The 17509-nt window shown below is 42.2% G+C and overlaps 2 protein-coding genes across 14 annotated transcripts in view; one reads left to right on the plus strand and one right to left on the minus strand.

Annotated features, from left to right (window-relative positions):
* The window catches only part of CPLANE1 (ciliogenesis and planar polarity effector complex subunit 1), a 152935-nt gene that overhangs the window by 25075 nt on the left and 110351 nt on the right, over positions 1-17509 (plus strand). For 12 of the 13 annotated variants that reach the window (XR_012513883.1, XR_012513891.1, XM_074386598.1 and 9 more), the window contains 4 exons: positions 68-232; positions 9335-9508; positions 13666-13894; positions 14635-14774. Coding sequence is in view for 11 of the 13 variants with exons in the window: in XM_074386598.1 (XP_074242699.1) it covers positions 68-232; positions 9335-9508; positions 13666-13894; positions 14635-14774 (708 nt within the window). In the remaining 2 variants the exon portion in view is untranslated. The remainder of the gene's footprint in view (positions 1-67; positions 233-9334; positions 9509-13665; positions 13895-14634; positions 14775-17509) is intronic. The other variant, XM_074386588.1, reaches the window with a different exon arrangement.
* Positions 3918-4674, minus strand: LOC101038736 (protein unc-119 homolog A-like). The gene is given in 2 exon segments (XM_074386604.1): positions 3918-4650; positions 4653-4674. Coding segments are annotated over 2 exon segments (693 nt in total). The 3' UTR covers positions 3918-3979.

Genomic DNA, 17509 nt, shown 5'->3' on the forward strand with positions numbered 1-17509 from the left:
TTGAGCACTACACCAAGAGCATTCCCTTGCTTACATACTTTTAAGGTAAGCTTAATTCTTGTTTCAGGAGGAAGAAGGACGTATTTTCTTCAGATACGCTATTATCTTTCCCTCTTATACTGCCACCTCTATAGCTATAATTTAAATGATGCTCAAGGATTGTGTGATCACTTAGCAAGAGAAATCCTGAGATGGTCCCAACTACCCGTAAAAGAAAATAAAGAATTTTCAGGTATGCTTTTTTTTTTTCTTTTAAAAAAGAGGCAGGGTCTCCGTACGTTGCCAGGCTGGCTTCAAACCCCTGAGCTCAAGTAATCCTTCCACCTCAGCCTCCTCGAGTAGCTAGGTCTACGGAATTCAGTGTAATTTACTTGTTAGTTTGTATTTATAGGTTATAGATGTCAAATTGCTTATACATAAGAGCTGGTTGTTCTACCTCTCTGACGACTAACTATGTTTTGTTGGATTTTGGACTCTCAGCTTCCCAATAGCAGGACCTCTGTTGGGTTTTTTGTTTGTTTTTAAATCTTAGAAGGCCCAGGATTTAGCAGTATAGTAATTGCCTGCTGAGCTGATAGTATAATTGGTTTCTTAGAACCATATTTATTAGATATAATATTAGGTACCCAAGTGTTTTTCCTTAGTATGTTAACTATTGCTTACAGTGGTTTAGTGAAGTCATAAAAATCTTTTTCTGAGATATTTTGAGTCTTTCAAAAAATCTATTTAAGAGATTGGAGAGTATCTGGATTGACTTTTTCAAAGATGTATATAAATTAGGCAATAACCAGAGGGGGAAAAATATATGAATGAACATGTAATATATTTATAATGGTTATAGAGTAGTAGACTGCTAGATGTATATTGTATATATGAATGTGTCTGAAAGACCCAGTGTATCTGGAATATCTAAGTAGAGTTGATACCAATTTGATTCTTGAGGGTTTCTTCTTTTTTGAGATGGAGTTTTGCTCTTGTTGCCCAGACTGGAGTGCAATGGCTTGATCTCAGCTCGCTGCAATCTCTGCCTCCCAGGTTCAAGCAGTTCTCTTGGTTTCGAACTCCTGACCTTAGGTGATCTGCCTGCCTTGGCCTTCCAAAGTGCTGGGATTACAAGCGTGAGCCACCATGCCTGGTCTTTATTTTTTTAGATACGATTTTATTCTGTTGGCGAGGCTGGAGTGTGGTTGAGTGATCTTGGCTCACCTGACCTCTGCCTCCTGGGTTCAAGCCATCCTGCTGTCTTAGCCTACCAAGTAGCTGGGACTGCAGGTGTGTGCCACCATGCCTGGCTAATTTTCATATTTTTTGTAGAGATGGGATCTTACCATGTTGCCCACGCTGATCTTGAGCTCCTGGGGTCAAGCAGTCTGCCCACCTTGTCTTCCCAAAGTGTTGGGATTACAGTAGGGAGCCACTGCGCCTGGTTTACTTTGTGATTTTTATCTTTTAAAATGTTTGTGTTCATTAAGGATGTAATACATGTTCATTTTAGGCAATTTTGAAAATATGGACCATGATTCATGCATGTAATCCCAGCATTTTGGGAGGCCGAGGTGGGCAGATCACGATGTCAGGAGTTTGAGACCAGACTGGCCAATATAGTGAAACCTGGTCTCTACTAAAAGTACAAAAAATTAGCTGGGTATGATGGTGGGTGCCTGTAATCCCAGCTACTTGGGAGGTTGAGGCAGGAGAATTGCTTGAACCTGGGAGGTGGAGGTTGCAGTGAGCTGAGATTGTGCCATTGCACTCTATCCTGGGCTGGACTCCATTTCAAAAAAAATAAAATATGGAAAAGGAGAGAGGAAACAAAATCACTTACAAGTTTAGGTTTTTTTTTTTTTTTGTCTAAGGCCTTTTGACACATGTATATATGTATATTACCACAGCTGGATAATCTCTTTAAATTTAATATTATGATGAATATTTTCCATTGCCAGTAAACTTAAAAAAAAATCTATTGAGACTCTTCCCCATTATTGTAAATTTTGGTTGTTGCCATGTGTTTACTATTTTAAATGATGCTGCAGTGTAGCTAAATATTTGTGAGCATTACTAATAATTTCTTTTTTTTTTTGAGACGAAGTCTCACTCTGTTGCCCAGGCTGGAGTGCAATGGCGCAATCTTGGCTGGCTGCAGCCTCCGCCTCCCGGGTCCAAGCAATTCTTCTGTTTCAGCCTCCTGAGTAGCTGGGACTACAGGTGCCTGCCACCACGCCTGGCTAATTTTTTTGTATTTTTAGTAGAAACGGGGTTTCATCATGTTAGCCAGGATGGTCTTGATCTCCTGACCTTGTGATCCACCTGCCTCAGCCTCCCAAAGTGCTGGGATTACAGGCGTGAGCCACTGCGCTCGGCCACCAATAATTTCTTTAAGATAAATTCGAGAAATGAAGCTGTTGGGAAATGAGGTAGCTGGGACCACAGGCATGTGCTTCACACCTGGCTAATAATTTTTTTTTTTTGAGATGGAGTTTCCTTCTGTTGCTCAGGTTAGAGTGCAGTGGCGCGATCTTGGCTCACTGCGACCTCTACCTCCTGGGTTTAAGTGATTCTCTTGCCTGAGCCTCCTGAGTAGCTGGGATTACAGGTATGCGCCACTAAGCCTGGCTAATTTTTGTATTTTTGGTAGAGAAGGAGTTTCACCTTGTTGGTCAGGCTGGTCTTGAAACCTTGTGATCTGCCCATCTCAACCTCCCGAAGTGCTGGGATTACAGGCGTGAGCCACTGTGCCTAGCCACGCCTGACTAATTTTTTTTTTTTTTTTGAGACGGAGTTTCGCTCTTGTTACCCAGGCTGGAGTGCAATGGCACGATCTCGGCTCACCGCAGCCTCCGCCTCCTGGGTTCAGGCCATTCTCCTGCCTCAGCCTCCTGAGTAGCTGGGATTACAGGCACGAGCCACCATGCCCAGCTAATTTGTTGTATTTTTAGTAGAGACGGGTGTTTCACCATGTTGACCAGGATGGTCTCGATCTCTTGACCTCGTGATCCACCCGCCTCGGCCTCCCAAAGTGCTGGGATTACAGGCTTGAGCCGCCGCGCCCGGCCAGTCTCGATCTCTTGACCTCGTGATCCACCCACCTCGGCCTCCCAAAGTGCTGGGATTACAGGCTTGACTAAAATTATTCTTAACCTTGGAATTGGTAACACTAAGAATCTTTTCAGTGATCTATAGGTAAGTCTCCTTCTGTCCTTCCTTTGATTTGTGATAAAACCTATGGTTGATTGTTGATGGGGTCAGCTGGTATCAAATGCCTGACCTCAGGTGATCTGCCCACCTTGGCCTCCCAAAGTGCTGGGATTATAGGCATGAGCCACCACGCCTGGCTGGGTTTCTATTATTAACATTATCACTGCACCATATACAGAATTATGTTCTTTTTTTTTTTAACAGGAAAGTAGAAAGTTTATTGAAAACTATATACAGCTGGTTCAGCTCCTACCAAGGGCTGCAATCTTAGCCAGTCCCGCCCACACCTCAGGCAGTGTTCTGGCCCCTCCTGGGAGGGATGGGGCTGGGCCTAGGGCCCAGACTCCCTTGGGTGGCTTGGCAGCTGGAGCCCACCGTGATCTTTCTAAAGTACAACTCTGAATGGCCTGAAGGTAGTGAGCGAGGGACAGGGCATGGATCCCTGCCTGACCTAGTCACAGCCTTGATAGGGGAACACTATTCTGAAACTGGGTCCAAGGAGGGCTGAGCTAAGCTGTCTGGAAGCCCTGATTGCTCCTCTCACAGGCCTTCCTAGACGTGGAGGTAAACAGCCTCCCTATGACCCCACCCCACGCAGCAGGCCCCATGGGCTTCACGGGCTTGACTGGGACACCAGATACCCTTCCTCCCAACACTTGACTCAGGGTCCAGGTCTCCTGGGGCATTTCCCAAGCAGAGGACTTGGGGTTGAGGGGTGAGCGTTGGGGAGGTCACAGCTCGGGGCCCAGAGCCGGAGTGTCCAGGGGTGGGTCCAGCCGTGGGGTCAGGGTGCCCCGCTGTAGGAATAGTCTGCTTTGTTGTGCATCACCAGCCGGTCATCCACGAAGTAGAAGCTGTCAGACTGGGTTTCATACGGGTGGCGGATCATCTCGCTGATCAGCTCCTCGGAGAGAGTGGGAAAGTCGTAGATGTGCTCGCAGGTGTTCTTGTTGCTGGGGATGCAGAAGCCAAAGTGGAAGTCAAAGCTTTTGAGTAGCTGGTTGCGAAAATAGTGCCTCTCGATCATTAGGAAGTTGTTGACAGGCTTGGCTCCCACCTGCCTCAGAGGGAGGAAAGCAGGTGTGAACTGGTAGCGGACAAAGCGCCCAGCATTGTGGTCTAGGTCCCGCCGGCTGATGGGCAACCGCTCTGAAGCTGGGGCCTTCTTGATTTCAAAGAGGACAGTGCCTGAGTCCATATCCCTAATCTTAAACCTGATGAAGTCGATCTTGTAGTTATACTCCTCAGAGCAGAGGTAGTCACCCGTGATCCGCTGCAGCCCCAGCAAGTCCTCTGGCCTGATTGGCTGCTTCCTCTGCAGCGGCCCCAGCATGGGCCCTGGGTCTGCGTCCGGCTCCGACTCGGACCCAGATTTGGATTCCGCCTGTAGCTCTGGTATGGGGGCCACGCTCGTGCCCAAGGGCCCTGGAGCGGGCTCTGCCGCTGCACCGGCCGACCGCCGCCCTTCTTCACCTTCATAGTCTCGCAGGGCCGCGGCTCGCCTACTGCCGCCGCTGCCTGCGCCGGCTGGAGCTGGGGGAAGGGGGAGCCTATGTTCTTTTTCTTTCAATTTTTTTTTTTCAAATGAAATCTCGATTTGTCACCTAGCCTGGGTGCAATGGTGCAATCTTGGCTCATTGCAACCTCCACCTCTTGGGTTCAAGTGATTCTCCTGCCTCAGCCTCACTAGTAGCTGGGATTACAAGTGTGCACCACCATGCCCAGCTAATTTTTTGTATTTTTAGTAGAGACAGAGTTTCATGTTGGCCAGGCTGGTCTGGAACTCCTGACCTCAGGTGATCCACCTGCCTTGGCCTCCCAAAGGTCTGGAGTTACAGGTGTGAGCCACTGCACCCGGTCAAGAGTTATACTTCCAAAATTTTTTTAACTTTTGAATTGATACAGATTTATTTTGTGACAATAACTTTTATCATCAGGTCACTGGTATTTAAGAGGCTGATTCCTGAGTTTTAAATGATTAAGATACCTTTGTAATTCCTACAGTAAGTTTTACCCAGGAGAAAAAAATTCTTACACATGTATCTTTAACTTGAATGTGAAGAAATAGTATGATTTTTTCCCCAAATATTACAGTGACCAAATGAAGACTACTGCTTGAAGGCTAACAAAATTTTCTCAATTCCTTTTATTTAAAAAAGAAACCAGCTAACATTAATTAACAATATTTATTATCAATATTCCTTTGAGTGCCTACTATATGAGAGGAGAAGTCCTAGGTGCTGGGACATAAAATGAACAGGACAGAAATCCATATGCATGTAAAACTTAGTTTCTCATGAATATATGCCAGTTCACTTCTGGAAAAGAAAGTTACCTTTCTGTTGTTGGGGCCATACACTTCATAACAACTAATCCTCATATTTGTCTATACAGTATTTAGTAATTTTGAATTAACTTATTTTCAAATTTGTGAATGCCAGGTTATATTATTACTGAGTTTTGATTCTCAAGTGGAAATGATGCATGTCCTTTGCTCCTGCTAGTGCATATCAGAGTTATGCCAGAGATTTTGATGTGACTCTTCTGCCCACCTGTTCTCTAGCCATCTCCCTTCACCCTATACATTTGTGTGTGTGTGTGTGTGTGTGTGTGTGTGTGTGTGTCTATGTATGTATGTTTGTGTGAGAGACAGGACCTCACTCTGTCACCTAGGCTGGAGTGCAGTGGCATGATCACAGCTCACAGCAGCTTCAACCCCCCAGGCTCAAGTGATCCTCCTGCCTCAGCTTACTGAGAAGCTGGGACTATAGGCACATGCTACCACATCTGGCTAATTTTTGCATTTTTTGTAGAGATGGGTTTCTCCATGTTGCCCAGGCTGGTATCAAACTCCTGGACTAACTCAAGTGATCTCCCACCTTGACCTCCCACAGTGCTGGGATTACAGGCATGAGCCACTGTGCCTAGCCCACCCCAAACTTTGTTTTTGCTGCTACCTCCCCCCAAAATCTTATACTAGTGAGCTATTATTACTAATAGGAATATCTAATGGTACAGACAAAAGCATTAAGAATCTTGGGTTGGGGCTGGGCGTAGTGGCTCACCCCTGTAATCCCAGCAGTTTTGAAGGCCGAGTTGGGCAGATCACGAGGTCAAGAGATCAAGACCATCCTGACCAAGATGGTGAAACCCTGTTTCTACTAAAAATACAAAAATTAGTTGGGCATAGTGGTGTGTGCTTGTAGTCCCAGCTACTCGAGAGGCTGAGGCGGAAGAATCACTTGAACTGGGAGGCGGAGGTTGCAGTGAGCTGAGATTGTGCCACTGCACTCCAACCTGGGTGACAGATCGAGACTCTGTCTCAAAAAAAAAAAAAAAAAAAAAAAATCTTGGGTCGGGCATGGTGGCTCACGCCTGTAATCCCAGCACTTTGGGAGGTTGAGGTGGGCTGATTACTTGAGCTCAGGAGTTCAAGACCAGCCTGGCCAACATGGCGAAACCCCATCTTGACCAAGAAAATACAAAAAAATTAGTTGGGCATGGTGGCATGTGCCTATAATCCCAGCTGCTTGGGAGGCTGAGCCTGGAAGGTGGCCTAAACCCTGGAGGCAGAGGTTGCAGTGAGCTGAGATTGAGCCGCCACACTCTGGCATGGATGACAGAGCAAGAGTCTGTTTCAGAGAAAAAAAAAAAAAAAAAAAAAAAATCCCTATTTCAGTTCTTTTTAGATTATTTTGCAGTAAGCCCTGCCCCTTTATCTTAAAAAAAAAAAAAAGGAAAGGGAAGGAAAAACAAAAATAAATAATGAAATTCTAAGCTTGCAAGGCCATCATGGCTGGGTCGTTTTGGGTAGGTATTTCCATTTAAAAAAATAAAATTTAACGGCCGGGCGTGGTGGCTCATGTCTGTAATCCCAGCAATTTGGGAGGCTGAGGTGTGTGAATCACAGGTCAGGAGTTCAAGACCAGCCTGACCAACATGGTGAAACCCCATCTCTACTAAATATACAAAAATTAGTTGGGCATGGTGGCACGTGGCGGTAATCCCAGTTACTCAGGAGGCCAAGACAGGAGAATTGCTTGAACCGGGAACTGGGAGGTGGAGGTTGCAGTGAGCTGAGATTGTGCCACTACATTCCAGCCTGGGCTACAGAGTGAGACTCTGTTCCAAAACAAACAAACAAACAAAAACTTGTGCATAGTTCTTAGGTGTATGTGCACATAATTACTAACTACAGTTGACCCTTGAACATCCCAGGTTAGGAGCACTGACACCCCCAGCTGTCAAAAATTTGTGTATAACTTGACTCCCTAAAAACTTAACCATGAATAGCCTACTGTTTACTGGAAGCCTTGGTGGTAACATAAACAGTTGATTAACACGTATTTTGATGTTGTATATGTTATGTACTATATTTTTAGAATAAAGTAAGCTAGGGAAAGGAAAGTTGTATTAAGAAAATTGTTCTCAGGTATTGTATTACAGCAACACACAAACACACACACACACACACACACACACACACACACACAGACGGAAAATTGTAAGAGGCCCGGCATGGTGGCTCATGCCTGTAATCCCAGCACTTTGGGAGGCCGAGGTGGGCAGATTACCTGAGGTTGAGAGTTCGAGACCAGCCTGACCAACATGGAGAAACCCTGTCTCTACTAAAAATACAAAATTAGCCAGGTGTGGTGGCACATGCCTGTAATCCCAGCTACTTAGGAGGCTGAGGCAGGAGAATTGCTTGAACCCAGAAGGTGGACGTTGTGGTGAGCTAAGATCGAGCCATTGCACTCCAGCCTGGGCAATGAGTGAAACTCCATATCAAAAAACGAAAAAATTGTAAGGGAAAATACATTTCCAGTACTGTAGTATATTTATTGATACCAGAAGTTTACAAGTTTACGTTATGTGTTTCCAAGATGACTTACCTGAAATGGTGGACAACCGTTGCTGCAGACCTCAATCCATGGTATGTCTCAAGCAATTCAACTTTTGCTTGTAATGTCATGAATTTTTCCTGCTTATTTAGAACAGGATCTCTAGTGGTACTTCCTGTAGGTCCTGTGGTGTTATTCAAGGTTTGTGGTATTGCACTAAATGTGGTGAGAACTACCCAAGAGTTGTGAGATTGCTTTTTACTGGCCTATGTACTTTACTGGAGAGATGAACTGCTCATGCAGAGGTGAATATCATCACACAGCATTTTAAGAAAATACTTGCAACACTTTAGCTCCTCAAAATATCAATAGGAAGTAGCTACAAAATTAATATAGTGGTACATACAAAATTAATATAGTGGTACAGTAGGAACTACAATGAATTTTATGCAGTTATTTAATACTTAGTGTGTGTTTACATTTCTCTCAACTGTGAACAGTACCATATGTGGCCTATAAGTGTTTGTGTAATTTTTTTTTTGAGTCAGGGTCTATCTAGCTCTGTTGCTTAGGCTGGAGTATACTGGCACAATCTCAGTTCCCTGTCTTTACCTCCCAGTCTCAAGTGATCCTCCTACCTCAGCGCCCCAAGTGGCTGGGACTATCAGTGCGCACCACCATGCCCAGTTAATTTTTTTTGTATTTTTTGAATTTTTTTGTAGAGATAGGATTTCACCATGTTGCCCAGGCTGGTCTGGAACTCCTGAGCTCTAGACATTTGCCTACCTTGGCCTCCCAAAGTTCTGGAATTACAGATGTGAGCTACTGTACCCAGCTGACTTTGATAAATTTTAACTTTATAATTTATATATATTTTATAGTACTAATGATAAAATAATTATGTATATTTTTTATATTCATGACATACCTTTTTCCTTTTTTCTGTATATATATTTCTAGATTATATGGTATGCCTACAAGTTTTTTCAAATTGTCACAAATCTCCAAAACATTTTCTAGTATACTTATGAAAAAAAACTACATATAAGTGGATTTGTGCAGTTCAGACCTGTGAAGTTCATCCTGTGAAGGGTCAACTGTAATTGTTTTTCTTTTTATTGTCTTCAAGAAGTATGGTACCTATTATAACTCAGCTTGTGTAGGCCATAGGTGCTCATCTCAGAAAAAAACATATTACAGTTTTCAATTTTCTTTTTGTATAATTTTGGGAACTTAAATATTAATACTTTTGGTAGTTGATCACAATCTTCTTAGGTTATTGCTGTATTCCTTAGGTGCTGTGAAGTCTCATTTTGAGTGTGGAATGACGGACGGTGTTCATCCTGAGGCAGCAGTGAGAGTTGTCCAGTCCATGGCTCGTTTCATGGCTGCCTATTTCACCAATCAGCAGCTTTGCATTTTGCCACCTCACCATGTGAATGTTCTTCCTCCACTTCATATTAAAACAGGTAATATAGTAAACAAATCCTTTCTAAACTTTTTTTGCATTGCACATGATATTTAAAATCATATTATACGGAGGCCATTAGGAAATGATTCTGTTCTAGCATAGTGCCTGAAACATAGGAGCTATTTGTGAATGAATAGAATCTGAGAAATATAATGGCTTAAATCTATTTTTATTGAATATGGATTTTTTAAAATCACAAAATGGACAAGTTGATCTTTATAAAGTTTGCATTTTTAAATTTTAATTAATTTTCTAGGGATGGGATCTTGCTGTGTTACTCAGCTGGTTTTGAATTCCTTGCCTCAAACGATCTTTTTTTTTTTTTTTTTTGGAGACAGAGTTTCACTCTAGTTGTCCAGGCTGGAGTGCAATGGCGTGATCTTGGCTCACTATAACCTCCACCTTCTGGGTTCCAGTGATTCTCTTGCCTCAACCACCCAGGTAGCTGAGATTGTAGGCATGTGCTACCATGCCTGGCTAATTTTTTGTGTTTAGTAGAGATGAGGTTTCACCATGTTAGGCTGGTCTTGAACTCCTGACCTCAGGTGATTCACTTGTCTTGGCCTTCCTGCTGGGATTACAGGTGTGCACCACTATGTCCGGCCAAATGATCTTGACTGCCTCAACCTCCCAAATTGCAGGGAATATAGGTGTATACCCCTATGCCCAGCTACAGTTTCAATTTTTTTTTTTTTTTTTTTTGAGACGGAGTTTCACTCTTGTTACCCAGGCTGGAGTGCAATGGCGCGATCTCGGCTCACCGCAACCTCCACCTCCTGGGTTCAGGCAATTCTCCTGCCTCAGCCTCCTGAGTAGCTGGGATTACAGGCACGCGCCACCATGCCCAGCTAATTTTTTTTTTTTTTGTAGTTTTAGTAGAGACGGGGTTTCACCTTGTTGACCAGGATGGTCTTGATCTCTTGATCTTGTGATCCGCCCGCCTCGACCTCCCAAAGTGCTGGGATTACAGGCTTGAGCCACCGCGCCTGGCCAGTTCCAATTTTTAAAGTGAAAGAGCTGCCACCTTCATTTATATCAAAATGTAGAAATTTAACAAATATTGAGCTTGCTAATTTAGTATTTAATTTTATTTGGATGATTTATGATTTTATTTGGACCATTTACTTTTTAAATTTAATAATTTCATTAGTATGGTCAAAGTGCATCTAATCCTATGCAAGATAACTGCCCTGTTCTCGTGGATATAAACAGGTACACAAATTTCTATGATACTTGTTTATTTTTATTAAGTGCCTGCTGTGTGCTACACAGTATTCTTGGTGCTGCAGATATATTAGCTTGCACCACCTGAAACTGATAATACAAAAACATTTGTAGTTTTTTCAATATATGAAACAAGATTTATCCTAATTGCCGTGAACAAAATGATAAAGTACTTTTATGGGGTTTACATCTAATATGTTGAAACAGAAAATTAAATATATAAACAAGATATATCAAATGGTGATAATTGTTATGGAGAGAATTAAAATAGAGCAATGCAGTTTTAGACTGGGAATTTTCAGAAGGAGCTCTCTGAGGAGGTGAAAGTTAATCTGAACTCTTTTGAGACGGAGTTTCGCTCGTTACCCAGGCTGGAGTGCAATGGCGCGATCTTGGCTCACCGCAACCTCTACCTCCTGGGCTCAAGCAATTCTCCTGCCTCAGCCTCCTGAGTAGCTGGGATTACAGGCACGCGCCACCATGCCCAGCTAGTTTTTTGTATTTTTAGTAGAGACAGGGTTTCACCATGTTGACCAGGATGGTCTCGATCTCTCGACCTCGTGATTCACCTGCCTCGGCCTCCCAAAGTGCTGGGATTACAGGCTTGAGCCACCACGCCCGGCCTAATCTGAGCTCTTAATAACAAGGAAGAGTTAGATATATCAAGGCACAGAGCATTCTAACCTGAGTTTGTGTAAAAGCCCCAGGGCAAGAACAAGCTTGATGTGTTTGAGAAAGATCTGTGTGGCTGTATGCTAAAGTGGGAGGACTAAAGGACATGGTGGCTCATGCCTTTAATCCCAGCACTTTGGGAGGCCAGGCAGATCGCTTGAGTCCAGGAGTTTGAGACCAGCCTGGGCAACAGTGAAACTTTGTCTCTACAAGAAATACAAAAATTAGCCCAGCATGGTGGCATGTACCTGAGATTCTCAGTTAGTTGGAAGGCTGAGGCAGGAGGATTACTTGAGCCTAGGTGGTGGCATGTACCTGAGATTCTCAGTTAGTTGGAAGGCTGAGGCAGGAGGATTACTTGAGCCTAGGTGGCAGAGATTGCAGTGAGTGCACTCCAGCTTGGGTGACAGAGCAAGACTCTTGTCTCAAACAAACAAACAAAAAACAAGAAAACTAGAGGAAGGCCGGGCGCGGTGGCTCAAGCCTGTAATCCCAGCACTTTGGGAGGCCGAGGCGGGTGGATCACGAGGTCGAGAGATCGAGACCATCCTGGTCAACATGGTGAAACCCCGTCTCTACTAAAAGTGCAAAAAATTAGCTGGGCATGGTGGCACGTGCCTGTAATCCCAGCTACTCAGGAGGCTGAGGCAGGAGAATTGCCTGAACCCAGGAGGCGGAGGTTGCGGTGAGCCGAGATCGCGCCATTGCACTCCAGGCTGGGTAACAAGGGCGAAACTCCGTCTCAAAAAAAAAAAAAAAAAAAAGAAAACTAGAGGAAGAAGGGGAGAGTGGTATGAGTTGCATTCAGTAAATGGGCCAGATGATGTAAGCCGTGTTAAGAAATCTGATTTTTAAGTATTATGGGAAGCTGTTGGAGGGCTTAAAGCAAGAGTAGACATGAACTGATATGTATGTACAAGGCACACCTAGGTTAGAGTAGTAAAAGTTACAATATAATTAGAAGCTTAAAAAAGATGGCAACAAGTGGTCAGCAAATATAATCAGTCATGGAACCATGGATTTTGAATTAATGTGTTCAAACTCATGTTCTGTGAATGTCTCAGGATACATATACATTTCATGTTTATTTTTCTAATCAGAATTTTTTAAAGCAGAAATCAGTATTAGGGATTTGAGTTGCTTATTTGGTGTGATATTTTAAAAAGTGGCGTACTTTTTTACTGTGTGAAAGTAGTAAAATTTTTAGAAAATTAAATTATTCAAGTTATTTTAATTGTATAGTACCTTGCTCATAGTGAATAAAAATAGGAAAAATATAGCCAGTCTCCTGGCTCCTTTGCTTATGCAGAATCGTACATCCAAGTGGTTGAAAACTTTTTTGTTTTCCAGATGTGTTTGTCAGAGAGCAAAAATGTTAATTCTTGCTGTAGGCATAGCCTGTGTAAGTCATGTGAGAAACTAACCATTTCAAGGAACAGAGAAGCTCATGATTGCTATTTACCACTTTTTGGGAGAATGAGTAAAAAATTTTGAGAGAATGAGTAAAAATCCCATCAACATGTTTTTTAATAACATTTCTTTTATTCTATTTTCAAGTTGCTTTATCAAGTTACTTTAATTAGGGAAAGGGACAGAAGGCCAGAGGGAATGATATTACCTTTTTGTATTAAATCCCAGGCCAGATGGTGATCTTATTTGTCAGGATTACGGAAAATCACACTTTTCTACTTTCTAATTGACACTAATATGCCTGTTACCTCAAATTAGTCTTTGATTGTGTAACGCTGTGGGTAACACAAAATCAGATAAAATGTAGTTTCTGTCTTCTACATTTCATAATCTAGTATGAGAAATAAACATGTATTACTGAGCATCCAACAGTAACAAATTCCACGTTGTGACCCATGTTGTGGTAATAAATTGTACACTGTGAACCAATAGTCTAGTAGATATAAATGTTTTTTGTATTTATTTACATATTATCTGATGCAAAAGTTTCATTAAACAATATTTAACTTTATTTGTGTCTAATACTTTCTATTCCGTTCTCTGTTTTTTCTTTCTTCTGTTTCATTTTTAAAATAATGCTGGTATTTGTTTCATGACCCAAGAATGAGGCATATTCTTCAGTGTTAAAAGTGTTCTAGGGCATGTTGAGTATCACTTTAACCCATTTTATGCATATCTTCCTGGTGGAGTTTAGTAGATAATACTGATTGAAGAGATAAATATATCCATGTAAGGAAGCGTGAGTTTGGATGTGATTGTAATAATCAATTTTTAAAAATTTACTCACAGAGCAGTCCTTTCGACTTATTCCTCTGCAACACTCTAAGGTGGCCAGTGTTGTTAGAGATCAGAAGCTCTCTAATGTGTGGACAGTTGAATATGCACTTGAATTACTGTTTATTGGTGGCCTGGTTCCAGAGGCTGTGTGGTTGACACATAAACTTGGAGACTGGAAGACATCTGTTTCAATTGGTGTGGCTTTCCAGCTGTTCTGTAAACATGATAGCAATTTTATGAGGTATGGATTTTTATGCAATTTTAAGATACAGTATAATTGAACTATGTATTTTATATTTCTCTTATTGCTGATATTTGCATATTATGTAGAATCCTTTTCAGCATTGTCCAATGGAAACTTTCTTCAGTAATAGAAATGTGTCGTCCAGTATGGTAGCCACTGACCACAAGTAACTATTGAAATGCAGCTAGTGAGACCAAAGAATTAAATTTTCAATTTAATTTTAGGTAATTTAAATTTAAATAGCCACATATAGTTGGTGATTACTGTATTGAACTGCTCAGTGGCTTACTTATTTGTGTTAAATCATGTATTAATACTCAGCAGTGATGACTCATGCCTGAGGTCCCACCTACTTGGGAGACTCAGGTGGGAAGATCACTTGATCTCAGGAGGTCAAGGCTACAGTGAGCCATGATCCTGTCATTACACTTCAACCTGGGCAACAGAGTGAGACCCTGTCTTAAAACAAAAACCATTTATTGAGCACAACTTATGTGTTAGTGAAGCCTATATTTAGGGTAGCAATTAGAAATAAGAATGGATGAGTGTGTTAGGATTGTAATCGTGGAGGGTCTTATCATAACATTTCCTTGAATATTTCTTTTTTAAATGTATGGTAGATAAAAAAGTGAATTCCATTGTTTCTTGAACTTTCACGTTTAGTCCTTGATGTGTGAAATCTTTTTTTTTTTCCTTCAAAATTTGGATTCATTTCCCTTAACGTGATGTCATTTCAGGTCCAAGAAAAAGAGTCAGAATCTACCACTAAATATGACTCCAGCACAGATTTTTCAGGAAAAGCTGCAGTGTTTTTTAGGTCAACCAGCCTCTTTAGAAACAAAAAATGAAATGGGCTCAAAATATAAACAGTTTACAGGTATGTTATGTATGTATGGTCTGACTCATGTCAGATTAATATAAACCTTATGATACCTTAAAAAGCTTATAAATGTCTACAAATGTATTAACACTTTGAAATAAGCTTATCAAGAATGAAAGTGTGATATTTATTTATTTATTTATTTATTTATTTATTTATTTATTGAGGCAGAGTTTCACTCTTGTTACCCTGGCTGGAGTGCAATGGCGCGATTTCGGCTCACTGCAACCTCCGCCTCCTGGGTTCAGGCAATTCTCCTGCCTCAGCCTCTTGAGTAGCTGGGATCACAGGCACGTGCCACCTTGCCCAGCTAAGTTTTTGTATTTTTAGTAGAGACGGGGTTTCACCTTGTTGATCAGGATGGTCTCGATCTCTTGACCTCGTGATCTACCCGCCTCGGCCTCCCAAAGTGCTGGGATTACAGGCGTGAGCCACTGCTCCTGGCCGATATTTATTTTTATTTTATTTTATTATTATTATTATTATTTGAGATGGAGTCTCACTCTGCCACTGAGGCTGGAGTGCAGTGGTGTGGTCCTGGCTCAGTGTAACCTCTTCTTTTCAGGTTCAAGCAATTCTCTTGCCTCACCCTCCTCAGTACCTGGGATTACAGGCGTGGGCCACTATAGCTGGCTAATTTTTGTATTTTTCATAGAGACAGGTTTCCACCATGTTGGCCAGGCTGGTCCTGAACTCCTGGCCTCAGGTGATCTGCCCACCTTGGCTTCCCAAAGTGCTGGGATTACAGGTGTGAGCCACCACGACTTGCCCAAAAATGAAAGTATGATATTTATATTTAACTATGGGAACACTCAAAATTGATGCCAGCTCAAAATATGAGGGTTGATAACTGAATGATTTTCTGATTTTCTTTACATATCTTTTTTTTTTTTTTTTTTTAATATTAAAGTAGCTTTCTTGATGCCACAGTGTTACAGCTCTGCGACTTCTCCTGTAGATCAGGACCACCCCAGAGACTATGTTGAAAGTAGCCTTCATAGATCGGGCGCGGTGGCTCAAGCCTGTAATCCCAGCACTTTGGGAGGCCGAGGTGGGTGGATCACGAGGTCAAGAGATCGAGACCATCCTGGTCAACATGGTAAAACCTCGTCTCTACTAAAAATACAAAAAAGTAGCTGAGCATGGTGGCACATGCCTGTAATCCGAGGTACTCAGGAGGCTGAGGCAGGAGAATTGCCTGAACCCAGGAGGCGGAGGTTGCAGTGAGCCGAGATCACGCCATTGCACTCCAGCCTGAGTAAAAAGAGCGAAACTCCATCTCAAAAAAAAAAAAGAAAGTAGCCATACATACATTTACACTAATTATATTTTGCTTCATTTGTATCATTTTCTTTTGCAGCTGTAGAATCTCAGACCTGGAAGGGTACTTAGGAGTGATTTATTTCAACTCTCACCTAGTGCATCAATTATAGAGGTTTTTTATTTGAAATGTTCAAAATGGTATTGAACAAATGAAAATGTTAAAATATTACACATATTACGTAGGTTTACACAGGAATCATTTACAATTTATCTGTTTTAGAGTTGGAGAAATTTAGATAGAAAGTAATGAAATCAGTCATTTAATGTCATATATTTAATGGTAAAACCAGGATAATTATGAGGCCCCTCTGTTTTTATTGGTGCATTGCTCCAGTAAGGAGTGAGACTTCCAACTCTAGATTTCTAAAACTTACAATGTTTCTGTTTTGAGAAAACCTATAATACTTGGAAATCTGACTATAAACTTTTCTTTGATAATTTTCTGTGCAGTTCTTTTGTTTTAATTAATGAAAAGATATTACTGTGTGAAAGTTGGATTTTAAAGAAGTGACTAAAAAATCCCCAGTCTGAACTTTGAGTTTTGGCAATATGTTGTTTTAGATGACCTGAAAACTCCCGCAATAAATACATAGGTAGAATGTGTTTCTAGATAAAATATAAAAAATATCCATTTAAAGGCCAAGCTTTAAAGAGTGTAAGGGGAATTGCCAGAGGTCAGAAACCACAAGCAAATAAAAACTCAAAGGGTTGAGAGGATGATCCAAGATGGCCGAACAGGAACAGTTCCGGATTGCAGTTCCCAGTGAAAACGCAGAGGGTGGAGGGTGAGTGATCATTGCATTTCCAAACAAATTTTTACTGCCCAAAGACCAGGAGATTCCTGGACGAAAAAGCACCACAAGTCTCTGGCACAGCTGTTTCAGCCAGCACAGCTGTTTCAGCTGACGCAGCTGTTTCAGCTGGCGCAGCAGGTCTCCGCACAAAAACTCACACAAATCCGGGCTCTGGTTCAACTGGTGACTGGGACACCTGGGAGACAGAGTTGCCCATTCAACTGGAAAAAAAGGAGTTGAAACAGGGAGCCAGGTGATCTGGCTCAGCTGGTCCCACCCCCACAAAGACCAGCAATCTTACTCTGGGTTGAGCGTTTCACAGCAAGCACAGCTGGACCAGGGACAGTCCTGCTCTGTGAGGGAAAGGGCGTCCGCCACTACCGAAGCAGTCTACCACTACAGAGACAGTCTGCCATAATCGAGGCAGTTCTAACTACACCCCTATAAAGAAAACTGCAAGGAAGTTCACACAGCAGCTGGGCAAAGCCCACAGCAGCTCAGCATCACCTCTGCTGGCAGACTGTGACTAGGCTACCTCCTTGCTGGGCTGATGAATTGACAGAAACAGGCTTCAGAAGGTGGATAGTAAGAAACTTCTCTGAGCTGAAAGAACAT

This window comes from Saimiri boliviensis, chromosome 1, assembly GCF_048565385.1.
Source record: "Saimiri boliviensis isolate mSaiBol1 chromosome 1, mSaiBol1.pri, whole genome shotgun sequence".
Taxonomy (NCBI): domain Eukaryota; kingdom Metazoa; phylum Chordata; class Mammalia; order Primates; family Cebidae; genus Saimiri; species Saimiri boliviensis.